Here is a 17,623-nt window from a genome sequence, read left to right as displayed (position 1 = left end):
AGTCTGTGGAATTCACTGCCACAGACGGCTGTGGGGCCTTTGGCTATTTTTAAAGATTCTTGATTAGTACGGAGTGTCAGGGGTTATGGGGAGAAGGCAGGAGAATGAGGTTGAGAGGGAGAGATAGATCAGCCATGATTGAATGGCGGAGTGGACGTGATGGGCCGAATGGCCTAATTCTGCCGACAAATGATTGTGTGGATCTTGTTTTTGGATTTATCTAAAGCCTCCACCATTGATGTAGTGAGCAGCGCGCACTTTTTGCAATCTTCTTCGCTTCAGGGCATCCAAGTTGCACAGCCAGGCCAAGGTGCAACCAGTCATGTTCTCTGCTGTACACCCGTGGAGTTTCAAGAGAGCGTGTGGGAAGGAACAAAGGGCCTCGACCCGAAACCTCGCCCATTCCCTTCTCCCCACTGCCCCGCTGAGTTACTCCAGCTTTCTGCGTCTATCTTAGGTTCAAGAGAGTGGCTCTCTGACATCGGGGGACAATAGACAATAGACAATAGGTGCAGGAGGAGGCCATTCGGCCCTTCGAGCCTGTACGCACCGCGATTCAATGTGATCATGGCTGATCATTCTCAATCAGTACCCCGTTCCTGCCTTCTCCCCATACCCCCTGACTCCGCTATCCTTAAGAGCTCTAGCTAGCTCTCTCTTGAATGCATTGGGGGAATCGAGGACCAAAGGACACGGGTTCAAGGTGGAGAGGGAAAGATTTAATTGGAATCTGAGGGGTAGCTTTTCCACACAAAGGGTGGTGGGTGTATGGAACGAGCTGCCAGAGGAGGTAGTTGAGGCTGGGACTATCCCAACGTTTAAGGAACAGTTAGACAGGTATTTATTCACAAAAGCTGGAGTAACTCAGCAGGTCAGGCAGCATCTCGGGAGAGAAGGAATGGGTGACGTTTCGGGTCGAGACCCTTCTTCAGACAGGAGTTAGACAGGTACATGGATAGGACAGGTTTGGAGGGATACGGAGCAAATGCGGGCGGGTGGGACTAGTGTAGCTGGGTCATTGTTGGCCGGTGTGGGCAAGTTGGGCCGAAGGGCCTGTTTCCACGCTGTATCACTCTGTGTCTCCAGGAGTTGTGAATAATGCTCTGCCCCTTTGTTTGTGTTCAGACTAGGTACTCAGAGGCACGGACTGTCACCCAGTTCCACTTCACTTCCTGGCCAGACCACGGAGTGCCGAAGACCACAGAGAAACTGCTGCAGTTCCAGCGGTTAGTGCGAGATCACCTGAACAAAAACCGTGATGGACTCCCTGTGGTACATTGTAGGTAAGGTGCTCAGCATTTCATGCTTGTTCAGCTTCTCATGTTTAACTCTAATACAAGGCTCTGTCTTAATGGGCCATAGACTCATCGAGTGATACAGCGTGGAAGCAGGCCCTTCGGCCCACCGAGTCCGCACCGACCCGCGATCCCCGCACACTAACACCACCCTGCACACACTAGGGACAATTTACATTGATGCCAAGCCAATTGACCTACAAACCTGTACGTCTTTGGAGCGTGGGGGGAAACCGGAGCGCCCGGAGAAAACCCACGCAGGTCATGAGGCGATCGTACAAACTCCGTACAGACAAGCACCCGCGGTCGGGATCGAACCCGGGACCCGGGTCTCTGGCGCTGAGAGGCAGCAACTCTACCGCTGCGCCACCTAGATGGATCATTGTTGGGATGAATAAAAACCTATTGTAAAGGACACAGATTTTTTAAATGACAGGCCATGCTGCCCCAAGTGGTCAGGATGGGGGAACACACATCTAGCTCCCTCACCCTGAACATAGGATCCCCCCAGGCCATGCTGCCTTTGAAATGAAGGGAAGACGATAAGTTCGTCGATTCTGCTTAATGGCGGTGTTTCCGTTTGCTTTCAGTGCAGGGGTTGGGCGCACTGGCACGTTACTAGCCCTTGATTACGTGCTCCAGCGAATGGAAAAGGAGGCAGTGGTCGATGTTTATGGGATTGTCCATAACATGAGGATGAATCGCCCTTGTATGGTGCAGACTGAGGTGAGGATTTGCTTTAGATTTTTTGGCTTTAGAATTGTTATCACTTTCAGTGATTTCCACTCCATCTTGGAAACTTTTAGAAACATAGAAAATAGGTGCAGGAGGAGGCCATTTGGCCCTTCGCGGCCGGCACCGCCATTCATTTTGATCATGGCTGATCATCCACAATCCGTACCCCGTTCCTGCCTTCTCCCCATACCCCTAGCCCCCAGAGCTCTATCTAACACTCTTTTAAATTCATCCAGTGAATCGGCCTCCACTGCCTTCTGTGGCAGAGAATTCCACAAATTCACAACTCTCTGGGTGAAAAAGTTTTTTCTCATCTCAGTTTTAAATGGCCTCGCCATTTACTCTTTAGTTTAGTTTAGTTTGGAGATACAGCGCGGAGACAGGCTTTCAGTGAAAGCCTCGGTCATTTCACAGCCTATTTTCCTCCATTTGTGTGTGTGTGTTTGTGTTTTTTTTTTAGAATCAGTACATCTTCCTGCACCAGTGCATCCTGGACAAGATTCAAGAGAAGTCCATCGACGAGCCGATCTACGAGAATCATACGGACCTCATCTACGAGAACGTCGACGCAATCTCATTCGTAAACAATCACCACGTTTAAAGTCAGAGACGCGCCACTCTTCCCTTCGGTCCTGTTGCCACGGATACAGGGCGCACTAGGCCTGGAACTGTCTTTGTGCCTTTTTCCTTTATTGTGCTGCCATCCCTGATCCAGTGAAGACTGCACTGAGTGCCAACTCTCTCCCAATCTTTCATGGTCCCTCAGGTTCCATTACACCATCGTCCTGTGTGTGAGTGTGTGTGTGTGTGTGTGCGTGTTTGTTTGTTTGTGTGTGTTTGTGTGTGTGTGTGTGTGTGTGTGTATGTGTGTGTGTGTGTGTGTGTGTTTGTGTGTGTGCATGTGTGCGTGTGTGTGTGTGCGTGTTTGTGTGTGTGTGTGTGTGTGTGTGTGTGTGTGTGTGTGTATGTGTGTGTGTGTGTGTGTGTGTGTGTGCATGTGTGCGTGTTTGTGTGTGTGTGTGTGTGTGTGTATGTGTGTGTGTGTGTGTGTGTGTGTGTGTGTATGTGTTTGTGTGTGTGCATGTGTGTTTGTGTGTGCATGTGTGTGTGTGTGCGTGTGTTTGTTTGTTTTTATGTGTGTGTGTGTGTTTGTTTGTGTGTATGTGTGCATGTGTGTGTGTGCGTTTGTTTGTTTGTGTGTGTGCGTGCGTGTGCGTCCAAATTCTCCAGTTCACTGTCTGCCAATTTAGTTTTCCGACCAGTCTGTCTGTCCGCCTGATTAGATTCTACCTCATCCTCACCTTATCCCTCAGTTGACAATGACCTACGTGCAGGAAGGAACTGCAGATGCTGGTTGAAACCAAAGATAGACACAAAAAGCTGGAGTAACTCAGCGGGACAGGCAGCATCTCTGGAGAGAAGGGATGGGTGACGTTTCAGGTCGAGACCCTTCTTCAGACTGATCCATGATCTATTGTACATTTTCCTTGAACTCCGTCCCCTTTGATCTCTTGTTTTTCACACCTTACCCTTCCATATCTCTTGTTTCCCTTTCCCTGGACACTCACTCTGAAGAAGGGTCTCAGCCCGAAACGACACCCATTCCTTTCCGGGGTTTAGTTCAGAGATACCGCGTGGAAAGGGGCCCTTTGGCCCACTAAGTCCGTGCTGACCAGCGATCCCCACACACTAACACTATCCTGCACACACTAGGAACAACATACAATTTTACCGAGCCAATTAACCTACAAACCTCCACGTCGTTGGAGTGTGGGAGGAAATTGGAGCACCCGGGGAAAAACCCCACGCAGGTCACGGGGAGAAGGTACAAACTCTGCACAGACAGCACCCGTAGCCGGGATCAAACCCAGGTCTCAGGCGCTGTGGGCGCTGTAAGGCAGTAACTCTACCGCTGCGCCACCGTGTCGCCTACGTGATGTTTCGGGTCAAGACCTTTCTTCAGACTGAGAGTCAGGGGAGAGGGGAACGGGAGATGAAGACGGTACTTCGTACAAATGAATGGAAGATGGCCAAGAAGCAACAATACTCCGTGAAAGGTGGAGCCCGTAACGGTCACGCATTCCCTGTCTCCAGAGTTGCTGCCCGAGCCCCTGTTACTCCAGCTTTTTGTGACTGTCTTCTGATCTTCAACTCACTCCACTTTCTCATCTCTTTTCACTCCTCACAAATAAGATATCTCGGCCTTTAATATGTTTAAAGCCTCTTCCTTAACAACTCTCTAGGTGGAGAATTATAAGAAGCACTACCATCTGAGAGAAGATATTCATGTCAATAGTCAATAGTCAATAGTCGTTTATTTGTTACATACACATAAATGTGTAGTAAAATGAAACATTACCCACAGTTGAACAATAAGACCAATAAGATTAATCAATAAAAATGCAATAACACATACAATCACAACTAACACCAAACAAAAAGAAACATCCATCACAGTGAGTCTCCTCCAGTCCCTCCTCACTGTGATGGAAGGCCAGAATGTCTTTTTCTCTTCCCTGCCGTCTTGTCCCGCGGTCAGGCTGTTGGAGTTGCCACGTCGGGGCGGTCGGGGCTCCCGACATTGAAGCCCCCGCTGGGCGGTGAAAAAAAATCCCGCGGCCTATTTCAGGCCGCGCCGGACGGTGAAAGGTCCGCGGCGGGCCGACCCAAGCCCCGCGATTCGGGGCGGGCGAACACGTTGCCTCTGCCGCTGCCGGAGCTCCCGATGTCGGCCCCCATCCAGGGGCCTGCGGGCTTCCGACGTCCACGCGGCCCGCGCCGGAGCCTCCGGAGACGAGTCGCAGCCGTTCCCGCAGCATTCGCAGGCAGCCAGCGCCGCAGGTGGTGAGTCCGGACCGCAGGCTCTGCGAACCAGAGACCCAGGTGGTCCCAGGTGCATGGCCGGTGGTAGGCCGCAACGGGAACGGAGACACGGCACAGAAACAAAGGTCGCGTCTCCGTTCTGGAGAGAGAATGTTACAGTTACAGTTCCCGTTCCCTCCCCCCCACCCCCCCCAAAAACATAACATACAACACTACATCATATTAACACTACAATTGAGACAAAAACAACAAAAAACACAAAAGACAGACGGACTGCAGGCAAGCCGCAGCTGAATAGGAGTAGAATTAGGCCATTCGGCCCATCAAGTTTACTCCACCATTCAATCATGGCTGATCGATCTCTCCCTCCTCACCCCATTCTCCTACCTTCTCCCGGTAACCTCTGACACCAAGAATCTATCTACCTCTGCCTTAAAAATATCCACTGATCTGGCCTCCACAGCCTTCTGTGGCAAAGAATTCCACAGATTCACCACCCTCTCTGACTAAAGAAATTCCTCCTGATCTCCTTCCTAAAAGAACGTCCTTTAATTCTGTGGCTATGACCTCTAGTCCTAGACTCTCCCACTAGTGGAAACATCCTCCCCACACCCACTCTATCCAAACCTTTCACTATTCTGTACGTCTCAATGAGGTCCCCCCCCACCCTCTCATTCTTCTAAACTCCAGCGAGTACAGGCCCAGTGCCAACAAACATTCATCATAGGTTAACCTACTCATTCCTGGGATCGTTCTCGTAAACCTCCTCTGGGAAATCTCCACAGGCAGCACATCCTTCCTCAGATATGGTGCCTACAATTGCTCACAATATTCCAAATGCCAGGGCCTCATAGTCCTCCTCGTCTCCATCTTGGATGAGTGGTCCCCCAAAGATACTAGAGGAGCAAGATGGACCACTCCGTCGACATCGCCTACACTGAAGTGTAGTACGCAAAGGAGCGTAACGTCCGCCATTTTAGTAAGCAAACCCCGCCGTTCGCTCTGCCTCTCGCAGTGTAATCAGTGTTTTGGGGGAACAGTATGTGTGATGATACCATTATAATGCAGAATATATCTCATTTATCAACTCACAGATTTTTGTTATTTTTCTTTTTAAATGTTTCTGCAAGTTTCTGCCGACTAAAATGGCGCCGTGACGTGCTACGGTTTTTAGGGTCGAGTGGTCTATCTTGTTCCTCTAGTATCTTTGGTGGTCCCTTATTTCTGAAACCCTGACCCTGGTTCTAAATTCCATCCCCAGAGAAAACATCTTCTCAGCATCTACCCCTGTTAATGAAAAACACCTCGAAAATCACTTGCTGTTGCTCTAAACACTTCAATAGTTCTACGTGAACTGGCTGCCTTTCCATGGAATGGGTTGTTTCAATATGAATCTTGGTAACAATATACTGACCAATCTGAACAAGTGCCAATGACAATGTCTTTCTAGATGTATTGATTGTGGAATTATTCTATGACATTCTAACTCTTGATTAAAACACTGGTTCTAATTTATTGAGGGAGTTGCATTTGGAGTTTAGTTTTAGTTTGGGGGTAGACACAGAATGCTGGAGTAACTCAGCGGGTCAGGCAGCATCTCTGGAGAGAAGGAATGGGGGACGTTTCGGGTCGAGACCCTTCTTCAGACTGAGAGTCAGGGGAGAGGGAGACACAGAGACAAGGAAGTGTAAGGTTTGAAAAAGAGACATCAAAGGGGATGGGAATCAAGGGAAATGTAGAATAGGTCATTGGGAAGGTGACAATGAAGCAAACATAAATAACACTTAATCAGGGGCACAGTCAGACTGGTCGGAGAACTGGGAAGGGGGAGAGATGGAGAGAGAGGGAAAACAAGGGTTACTTGAAATTAGAGAAGTTATTTTTCATACCGAAGATAGACAGAATGCTGGAGTAACTCAGCGGGACAGGCAGCATCTCTGGAGAGAAGGAATGGGTGACGTTTCAGATCGAGACCCTTCTTCAAACTGGACCGGAAATGTCACCCATTCCATCTCTCCAGAGATGCTGCCTGTCCCATTGAGTTATTCTAGCTTTCTGTGTCTCTCTTCGGTTTAAACCAGCATCTGCAGTTCCTGCTTACTTATTTTTCATACCGCTGGGGTGTGAGCTGCCCAAGCGAAATTTGAGGTGCCGTTCCTCCAATTTGTGCTGGGCCTCACTCTGACAATGGAGGAGGCCCAGGACAGAAAGGGCAGTACGGTCCTGCTAACTATGCTGATAATTTAAACCTGCCATCTGTCTGCACCTTGTCTGTAATCCCTCAGATGAAAGGACTGGTGAAGATCTAAACAAATGCATGGAAGAGCTAACGTGTCTGAGTTTGGCTGGATGTCCTGCCCCCTCCCTTGACATCAGTCTGAAGAAGGGTCTCGACCCGAAATGTCACCCATTCCTTCTCTCCTGAGATGCTGCCTGTCCCGCTGAGTTACTCCAGCATTTTGTGTCTTCCTTCGATTTTAACCAGCATCTGCAGTTTTTTTCCTAACCAGTTCCACAGTATGCACCAATCTATCCTTCTAGGGATCACACCATCCCTGGCCAACAACTGGCCTATCTGGGAACCCCCCTGCCCGAGGTAATTTGTTCTGGTCTTCCTTCCAGTTCCCCCCTACACCCCCTACCACCTCCCCCCTCCCCGCCCACAATCAGGGCACGGTGGCGCAGCGGTAGAGTTGCTGCCTCACAGCGCCAGAGACCCGGGTTCCATCCCATCTACGGGTGCTGTCTGTACGGAGTTTGTACGTTCTCCCCGTGGGATTTCTCCGAGATCTTCGGTTTCCTCCCACACTCCAAAGACGTACAGTTCTGTAGTCGAATTATCATATCATATCATATATATACAGCCGGAAACAGGCCTTTTCGGCCCTCCAAGTCCGTGCCGCCCAGTGATCCCCGTACATTAACACTATCCTACACCCACTAGGGACAATTTTTACATTTACCCAGCCAATTAACCTACATACCTGTACGTCTTTGGAGTGTGGGAGGAAACCGAAGATCTCGGAGAAAACCCACGCAGGTCACGGGGAGAACGTACAAACTCCTTACGGTGCAGCACCCGTAGTCAGGATCGAACCTGAGTCTCCGGCGCTGCATTCGCTGTAAAGCAGCAACTCTACCGCTGCGCTACCGTGCCCTGATTGTGGGCGGGGAGGGGGGAGGTGGTAGGGGGTGTAGGGGGGAACTGGAAGGAAGACCAGAACAAATTACCTCGGGCAGGGGGGTTCCCAGATAGGCCAGTTGTTGGCCAGGGATGGTGTGATCCCTAGAAGGATAGATTGGTGCATACTGTGGAACTGGTTAGGTATAAGTATTGGCTTGGTATAAGTACAAGTTGTCCCTAGTGTGTGTAGGATAGTGTTAATGTGCGGGGATCGCTGGTCGGTGCGGACTCGGTGGGCTGAAGGGCCTGTTTCCGCACTGTACCTCTAAACTAAACTAAGCCAAATTCAGGGTCCCTATCCAAAACATCACCTATCCATTTTCTCCAAGGATGCTGCCTTGACCAACTGAGTTACTCCAGTAGTTTGTGTCTGTCCTCTTGTTTGACTTTGTCAATGCAGGGCCACAAACCACTCTCTCCCAGCTGCAGGGATCAGGGTATATACCCTATCAGGGGCCACAGTTTAAGAATAAGGGGTCGGCCATTTAGGACTGAGATGAGGAAAAACATTTTCACCCAGAGAGTTGTGAATCTGTGGAATTCTCTGCCACAGAAGGCAGTGGAGGCCGATTCACTGGATGTTTTCAAGAGAGTTAGATTTCGCTCTTGGGGTTAACGGAATCAAGGGATATGGGGAAAAAGCAGGAACGGGGTACTGATTGTGGATGATCAGCCACGATCACATTGAATGGTGGTGCTGGCTCGAAGGGCTGAATGGCCTACTCCTGCACCTGTTTTCTATGTTTCTATGACCTGAGCCCCTGGAAAACCAGGGAAGATTTCTACTGGACTGAGGTTTAAACAATAGACAATAGGTGCAGGAATAGGCCATTCGGCCCTTTGAGCCAGCACCGCCAGTAACCCATCAAACAAGAGAGAGACCCTCAGCTTACGCTGCCACCCAGTGTCAGAAGGCAGATATTGCATACAGATGAGATATAAAGTTTTAGAGTCAAATTGTTTTTTACATTGACACCAAGCCAATTAACCTACAAAAACCTGTACGTCTTTGGAGTGTAGGAGGAAACCGGAGCAACCGGGGAAAACCCACGCAGGTCACGGGGAGAACGTACAAACTCTGTACAGACAGCTCCCGTGATCAGGATCGAACCCGGGTCTCTGGCGCTGTGAGGCAGCAACTCTACCGCTGCGCCACCGTGCCACCCTTTGCATGCCTTTCTTCGGACTGATTGTGGGTGGGGGGGTGGTAGGGGGGAACTGGAAGCAAGACCAGAACAAATATTCAAGACCAGAACAAATTCCTTCCTACCCATTTTGTCCGCCCAACTGCTCCAGCTTGGTGTAAAATGTGAAAGAAAATTGTCCCTAGTCTGTGTTAATGTGTGGGGATCGCTGGTCGGCACAAAGTCTCCTCACGATATGTCTACTTTGAAGAAGAGGTTATCCTCTCTCCGATGAGAGTTCTGCAACATCCTCTCTCGCTGCTCCCCGTCTGTGATTCATGAGGTCAAAAGTGATAGGAGCAGAATTAGGCCATTCGGCCCATCAAGTCTACACCACCATTCAATCATGGCTGATCTATCTCCTCCTCCTAACCCCATTCTACAACCAACATCAGACCATTGTGGGCTCCACCTGCCCTCCATCTTTGTACGCACATCTTTCATTCAGCGATCATTTCGCTGAACACTTCCGCTCAGTCCATCTTAACCAACCTGATCTCCCGGTGGCTCAGCACTTCAACTCGCCCTCCCATTCCCAATCTGACCCTTCTCTCCAGAGATGCTGCCTGACCCGCTGAGTTACTCCAGCATTTTGTGTCTACCCTCTTTCATTCATGTGATCTAAATCTCTCTCTATCTCTCTCTAAAGCTGCTCACTGTACCTCGCTCGGTACACGTGACAATAAACTAAACTGAATATATCATTGCCTTTATCTCTCGTTTCCCTTTCCCCTGACTCTCAGACTGAAGAAGGGGCTCGAACCCGAAACGTCACCGATTCCTTTCTCTCCAGAGATGCTGCCTGACCGGCTGAGTTACCTCCGGCTTCTTGTGTCTATCTTTGGTGTAAACCAGCATCTTTGGTGTAAAGCTTCCTACTCAATGAAAACTGCCGTGGCTCAGTTGACCTTCTGAACACTGGGGAACTCAGTCCCTGTCCCGCTCGGGACAATACTTCCATTGGAAAGCTCTTCAGGTGAAGTGAACCAGAAACCAGCCAGCCGCCAGCCGACATTCAATTCGCTTTTATTAACGGTTTGCGGGCCACACACAATGGATACGTTGGAGCGGAACAGCGAAGATCAACGGCCGTGAAGTGCCAACCGGCTGACCATCTGAAGCAATGGGCTCACACATACTTGGTGGGCCACTGTGTGTGAAATGAGGAGCGAGAGGGGGGACTGGGAGCAGCCAAAACATTTTGCAGGTTAGATGGGAAAAGCCACAAGCGATCATGCAGAATTCACTATTATCTATAGACTAAAACTCTCGTTTGTTTGTTCGTTTGTTCCTGAACTACAGCCAAATCGGTACACGATAGCGAGACAATTTTAGGCCCACCTTGCTCACCGTCGTCCCTTTGGTGCCAATGGAAGAAGCTTCATTGAAATCGGTGTTATATTTTTTAAGTTATTTACGGTTTTAAAGTTTCAATCTATGTCCTAGGGAGGGAGGGAGGGAGGATAAAGGGGGTTGTGGGGGATGGAGTTGGGGGGGAGGGGAATGGGGGAGGGGTGGTCGGTGCGGACTCGGTGGGCCAAAGGGCCTGTTTCCGCGCTGTATCTCTAAACTAAGTGAGCAGACACAGAGCTCTCAAGCTGCAAGCACTCATTGACAGAGGCCGAGCACGCCACTCAATGGCATGTGTGTCTCTCCGTGCCAACTAGAGACCGCAGATCAGATGATCAAAGGCAGGCCCTGCACCGGTGTTCCCAAGGTTGACCATCAAGGTTGAGGTTAGTTTAGACAATAGACAATAGTTGCAGGAGACAATAGAGGCACCTTCGAGCCAGCACCGCCATTCAATGTGATCGTGGCTGATCACCCACAATCAGTACCCCGTTCCTGCCTTCTCCCCATACCCCCTGACTCCGCGATCCTTAAGAGCTCTATCTAGCTCTCTCTTGAATGCATTCAGAGAATTGGCCTCCACTGCCTTCTGAGGCAGAGAATTCCACAGATTCACAACTCTCTGAGTGAAAAAGTTTTTCCTCATCTCCGTTCTAAATGGCCTACCCCTTATTCTTAAACTGAGATATAGAGCGTAGAAACAGGCCCTTTGGAGTTCCGTGTCAACCGCGCACACTATCGCCACCACACGCACGCACACACACGCACGCACGCACGCACACACACACTAGGGACAATTTACCATTTTACCGAAGCCAATCAACCTACAGACCCGCATGTCTTTGGGGTGTGGGAGGAAACCGGAGCACCCGGAGAAAACCCACGTGGGTCGCAAGGAGAAGGTACAAACTCTGTACAGACAGCGCCTGTAGTCAGGATCCTGGAGCTTTTGTCACCTGTTCTTAGTTCTGTTTAGTTTAGAGATACAGCTTCGGTTTCCTCCCACACTCCAAAAGACGTACAGGTTTGTAGGTTAATTGGCTTGGTAAATGTAAAAATCGTCCCTAGTGTGTGTAGGATAGTGTTAATGTGCGGGGATCGCTGGTCAGTGCCCACCGGGTCCGCGCCGACCAGCGATCCCCGCACACTAACACTATCCTACACCCACACTAGGGGACAATTTACCCCTATACCAAGCCAATTAACCTACAAACCTGCACGTCTTTGGAGTGTGGGAGGAAACCGAAGATCTAGGAGAAAACCCACGCGGGTCACGGGGAGAGCGTGCAAACTCCGTACAGACGGCGCCCGTGGTTGGGATCGAACCTGGGTCTCCGGCGCTGCAAGAGCTGTAAGGCAGCAACTCTACCGCTGCACCGCCCTTTGTCTCTTGTTTCCCAGACCCTCATCAGCCCCCCCCACCCCCTCCATCCCTCATCACTCCACACACGACCTCAATGACCACGAGTCAACCCTTGACCTGCTCATCAACCATCCCACCACGCCTGTTACGTCTTGTGACAAATCATTCAAAGAAAGGGAGAAATATATTTCCTTGCGTCCATTTTCACCGCTGCCCCTTGGATATGGTTCGTGGGGATTGCTTCGTAAATCTCGGGTGCTGTAGACGGCCGATTCCAGACTGGACATTGCCTAGTCCTGTCCCGATGGACATGAGGGCCGGGGAAACAAGGCCTTGCACATCCGACTTCCGCCTGGCAAATACAAGTGCTGGAGTCAAGTCTCTTTCCTCTTTCTGGTGACCTTGCACCTTGTTGGGGGTTGGGTCAGTCATTCTTCCCAATTCCTTTCTTTCTGAGCGGAGAGCCTCCAACTTGCTGGCACATTGAGCACGTTGGGTTAGAGGGCAGGGTTGAGGGAGGTGGGGGGTCCAAGCTGGGACCCTCTGGGACCCTGCTACTTTGAAACACGGAGCCAAATATTCACTATTGGTCCCAACACCGATGTTGCTTAGATGATCAGTTTGGCTTGTAGCCTGCAAGGCGAGAGATAGAAGACAGATAAAAGTTAGTCTCCATAATTCATTGTGAAAGTGAAGTTGGCCATTGTGTCTATGTCAGTGCCCAGACCAATCTTATTCCCTCACTAATATTCCCTGTTACTTCCTCCCATCCTGGCACAGTGGTAGAGCTAACAGCTCCGGGTTCAATCCTGACTACGGGTGCCGTCTGTACGGGGTTTGTACGTTCTCCCCGTGACCTGCGTGGCTTTTCTCCGAGATCTCTGGTTTCATCCCACACTCCAGAGACGCACAGGTGTGTAGGTTAATTGGCTTCGGTAAAAATGCACAAATGTAAAATTGTCCCTGGTGTGTGTAGACAATAGACAATAGACAATAGGGTAGTGTAGGGTAGTGTTAATGTGTGGGGATTGCTGGTTGGCACGGAACCGGTGGGCCGAAGGGCCTGATTCGCGCTGTGTCTCTAAACACAACTAAAATTCTCCGTCCCACCTCCCTGAATCTATAGTGGAAGAAAACAGCTGCAGATGCTGGTACAAATCGAAGGTATTTATTTCACAAAATGCTGGAGTAACTCAGCAGGTCAGGCAGCATCTCAGGAGAGAAGGAACGGGTGACGTTTCGGGTCGAGACCCTTCTTCAGACTGAATCTATAACTCATCCGCACATTTGGGCAATTTGCAATGGCCAATTAAAATAGCGACTCACGTGGATGTGGAAGTAAACTGGAACACTCAGGGGTAGCAGGGAGAAGGTGCAAACACGTTTTGGACAGAGTGGATGTGGAGAAGATGTTTCCACTCGTGGGAGGGTCTAGGACCAGGGGTCACAGCCTCAGAACAACAAAGAGGTATCTTGAGAAAGAAGATGGAGGAGGAGTTTCTTCAGCCAGAGGTTGGTGGTGAATCTGTGGAACTCATTGCCACAGACGGCTGTGGAGGCCAAGTCAATGGATATTTTTAAGGCGGAGATTGACAGATTCTTGATTAGTACTCGTGCCAGGGGTTATGGGGAGAAGGCAGGAGAGTGGGGTTGAGTGGAGAAGATAGGTCAGCCATGATTGAATGGCGGAGTAGACTTGATGGGCCGAATGGCCTAATTCTGCTCCCTGTCGCTTGTGAACTCCGCACAGGTGGTCAGGGTTAAATCTGGGTTGCCGGAGCTCTGTGGCAACAGGTTTACCAGCTGTGCGACTGTGCCAATAACACCGTATCTATATCAAGAACATGCACAGCTCGGCGGCACAGTGGCACAGCGGTAGAGTTGCTGCCTTACAGCGCCAGAGACCCGGGTTCGATCCTGACCACGGGTGCTGTCTGTATGGCGTTTGTACGTTCTCCCCGTGGGCTTTTCTCCGAGATCTTCGGTTTCCTCCCACACTCCAAAGACGTACAGGTTTGTAGGTTAATTGGATTGGTGTGTAAAAGAAAGTAAAATTGTCCCGGGTGGCGTTAATGTGCGGGGATCGCTGGATAGTGTTAATGTGCGGGGATCGCTGGATAGTGTTAATGTGCGGGGATCGCTGGATAGTGTTAATGTGCGGGGATCGCTGGATAGTGTTAATGTGCGGGGATCGCTGGATAGTGTTAATGTGCGGGGATCGCTGGATAGTGTTAATGTGCGGGGATCGCTGGTCGGTGAGGACTCGTTGAGCTGATGGGCCTGTTTCCCCGCTGTGTGGCTAAATTCAACTAAGCTCAGCGCCTGCGCTCATAAAATGTCCCGGGTGTGAAATCGACCGCCCGTCTGACTCCGAGCAATGCGATATCAGAGGAGGCAGCGCTTTTAAGGAGAGCGGAGGGGATTATGGGTGGAATTCCAGAAATTAGGAAGCGATGACAGGCGGTGAAGAGGTTAATGTCAAGGTCGCTCCAGAGTCCGGGATTACTGGAGTGCAGTTGGACGTTTGAGGCGTGGGTGGCAGAGTGGCCCAGCCAGCAGAACAGCTGCCTGGCAGCTCCGGTAACCTTGGTCCAATCTGGACCTCTGGTGCTGCATGTGTGGAGTTTGCACGTGCTCTCAGCGGCTGGAGCTTCTTTCACGTCCCATCGACGTGAGTTGGTAGATTAATCAGTTACTGCAAACTAACTGTCCCCAGTAATGGTGGGAGTGATGAATAGGGTCATAGATTCATGTGGTATATAAAGAGGCCCTTGGACCCATCGTGTTCACCCCTCCCATCATGTACCTATCTGCACAAATTCCATTTAATTTACAGTGCATTCAGAAAGTATTCAGACCCCTTCACTTTTTCCGCATTTTGTTACGTTAACAGCCTTATTTTAAAATGGATTAAATTCTTTTTTTTTTATCATCAATCTACACACAATACCCCAGAATGAAGAAGCAAAAACAGGTGTTTAGAAATTTTTGCAAAGTAATTAAAAATAAATAACTGAAATATCACATTTACATAAGTATTCAGACTCTTTGCTATGACACTCAAAATTGAGCTTATGTTCATCCTGTTTCCATTGATAATCCTTGAAATGTTTCTACATCTTGTTTGGAGTCCATCAGTGGTAAATTAAATTGATTGGACATGATTTGGAAAGGCACCTGTCTATATGAGGTCCCACAGTTGACAGTGCATGTCAGAGCAAAAACCAAGCCATGAAGACAAAGGAATTGTCCGTAGACCTCCGAGACAGGATTGTGTCGAGACACAGATCTGGGGAAGGGTATAAAACAATTTCTGCAGCATTGCAGGCCCCGAAGAGCACAGTGGCCTCCGTCATTCTTAAATGGAAGAACTTTGGAACCACCAGGACTCTTCATAGAGCTGGCTGCCCGGCCAAACTGAGCAATCGGGGGAGAAGGGCCTTGGTCAGGGAGGTGACCAAGAACCCGATGGTCACTCTGACAGAGCTCCAGAGTTCCTCTGTGGAGATGGGAGAACCTTCCAGAAGGACAACTATATCTGCAGCACTCCACCAATCAGGCCTTTATGGTAGAGTGGCCAGACAGAAGCCACTCCTCAGTAAAAGGCACATGACAGTCCACTTGGAGTTTGCCAAAAGGCACCTAAAGGACACTCAGACCATGAGAAACAAGATTCTCTGGTCTGATGAAACCAAGATTGAACTCTTTGGCCTGAATGCCAAGTGGCACCGCTCATCACCTGGCCAATACCATACCTACGGTGAAGCATGGTGGTGGCAGCATCATGCTGTGGGGATGTTTTTCAGCGGCAGGAACTGGGAGACTAGTCAGGATCGAGGGGAAGATGAACGGAGCAAAGTACAGAGATCCTTGATGAAAACCTGCTCCAGAGCGTTCTGGACCTCAGACTGGGACGGAGGTTCACCTTCCAACAGGACAATGACTCTAAGCACACAGCCAAGACAACGCAGGGGTGGCTTTGTGTCAAGTCTGTGAATGTCCTTGAGTGGCCCAGCCAGAGCCCGGACTTGAACCCGATCGAACATCTCTGGAGGGACCTGAAATTCCACTCACTCTGTAGGTGAAAAAGTTTTTCCTCATCTCCGTTCTACATGGCCAACCCCCTTATTCTTAAACTGTGGCCCCTGGTTCTGGACTCCCCCAACATTGGGAACATGTTTCCTGCCTCTAGCGTGTCCAACCCCTTAATAATCTTATATGTTTCAATAAGATCCCCTCTCATCCTTCTAAATTCCAGCGTATACAAGCCTAGTCGCTCCAGTCTTTCAACATATGAGTCTTTCAACATACGACTAGGGAATTAACCTGGTGAACCTACGATGCACGCCCTCAATAGCAAATGATCATTCACAATCAGTACCCCATTCCTGCCCTCTCCCCATACCCCCCCGAAGGGTTTCCTCCCTTCCCTCCCACAAACACACGGCCGGTCGGTGGATGGGTGCGTGGATGGGTGGGTGGATGGGTGGGTGAATGGGTGGGTGGATGGATGGATGGGTGAATGGATGGGTGGGTGGGTGGGTGAGTGGGTGGGTGGATGGATGGGTGGGTGAGTGGGTGGGGGGGTGAGTGGGTGGGTGAGTGGATGGATGGGTGGGTGAATGGGTGGATGAGTAGGTGGGTGAGTGTGTGGTAGGATGGGTGGATGGATGGGTGTGTGGTTGGATGGATGGGTGAGTGGGCGGATGGGTGAGTGGATGGGTGGGTGGGTGAGTGGATGGGTGGGTGGGTGGTAGGATGGGTGAGTGGATGGGTGAGTGGATGGATGGATGGGTGGGTGGGTGGATGGATGGATGGGTGAGTGGATTGGTGCATGGATGTGTGGATGGATGGATGGGTTGGTTGATGGGTGGGTGAGTGGGTGAGTGGGTGAGTGAGTGAGTGGGTGGGTGGGTGGATGGATGGGTGAGTGGGTGGATTGGTGCATGGGTGTGTGGTCGGATGGATGGGTGTGTGGTCGGATGGATGGATGGTTGGGTGGATGGATGGGTGGGTGGGTGGATGGATGGGTGGGTGGGTGAATGGATGGTTGAATGGGTGTGTGGATGGGTGGGTGCATCTCTCTCTCACCTCATGCCGCCCACCCTCTCCACCTGTGTGCAGGTGTGCGGGTGTGTGATTCCCGCACCGCCTGTTGGTTCTTGAAGGCCACCAGGGCCAGGGTGATGGCGGCGTTCCAGCAGCTGTCGGCCGGACACCTGAAGTCGATCTCCCGCCGGTCGCTGGTGACGATGGTGAAGTAGAGGCGGGCGCCCTTGCGCTCCACGCACTCCAGCTTGCGGATGGCGTCGAAGCTCAGGGTCTTGTACCTCCCGCCGCCCCCCGGACCCCCAGAGACCCCCCCGTCCGCCAGCACCAGGCGGTCCCCGGTCAGCGTGCACCTCTTCACCTTCCACAGCTGCAGCAAACTCCCGCTCCGCTTCTCCAGCTCCCCCTCCTTCAGCGCAGCTCCCACTCCCGCACCCGCCCCCGGCAGAGCCCCCTTCAGCGCAGCTCCCACTCCCGCACCCGCCCCCGGCAGAGCCCCCTTCAGCGCAGCTCCCACTCCCGCACCCGCCCCCGGCAGAGCCCCCTTCAGCGCAGCTCCCACTCCCGCACCCGCCCCCGGCAGAGCCCCCTTCAGCGCAGCTCCCACTCCCGCACCCGCCCCCGGCAGAGCCCCCTTCAT

The 17,623-nt window shown here is 51.0% G+C and overlaps 2 protein-coding genes across 2 annotated transcripts in view; one reads left to right on the top strand and one right to left on the bottom strand.

Annotated features, from left to right (window-relative positions):
* The window catches only part of LOC144611341 (receptor-type tyrosine-protein phosphatase H-like), a 56,592-nt gene extending 52,198 nt beyond the window's left edge, over positions 1–4,394 (top strand). The window contains exons 21-23 of the mRNA XM_078430400.1: positions 1,126–1,283; positions 1,886–2,021; positions 2,491–4,394. Coding sequence (XP_078286526.1) covers positions 1,126–1,283; positions 1,886–2,021; positions 2,491–2,631 — 435 coding nt within the window. The 3' untranslated portion in view covers positions 2,632–4,394. The remainder of the gene's footprint in view (positions 1–1,125; positions 1,284–1,885; positions 2,022–2,490) is intronic.
* A 6,033-nt stretch (positions 4,395–10,427) lies between these two features.
* On the bottom strand, positions 10,428–17,623 carry LOC144611402 (uncharacterized). Its single transcript, XM_078430473.1, has 2 exons — positions 17,084–17,623; positions 10,428–12,405 (listed from the first exon to the last, which is right to left on the bottom strand). The coding sequence occupies exons 1-2, from the start codon at positions 17,621–17,623 to the stop codon at positions 12,139–12,141; spliced, it is 807 nt and encodes a 268-aa protein (XP_078286599.1). The 3' UTR covers positions 10,428–12,138.

Source organism: Rhinoraja longicauda, chromosome 40, assembly GCF_053455715.1.
Source record: "Rhinoraja longicauda isolate Sanriku21f chromosome 40, sRhiLon1.1, whole genome shotgun sequence".
In the NCBI taxonomy this organism is placed as follows: domain Eukaryota; kingdom Metazoa; phylum Chordata; class Chondrichthyes; order Rajiformes; family Arhynchobatidae; genus Rhinoraja; species Rhinoraja longicauda.
Note: the sequence above shows the minus strand (reverse complement) of the source record. Positions and strands in the feature narration are given on the sequence as shown.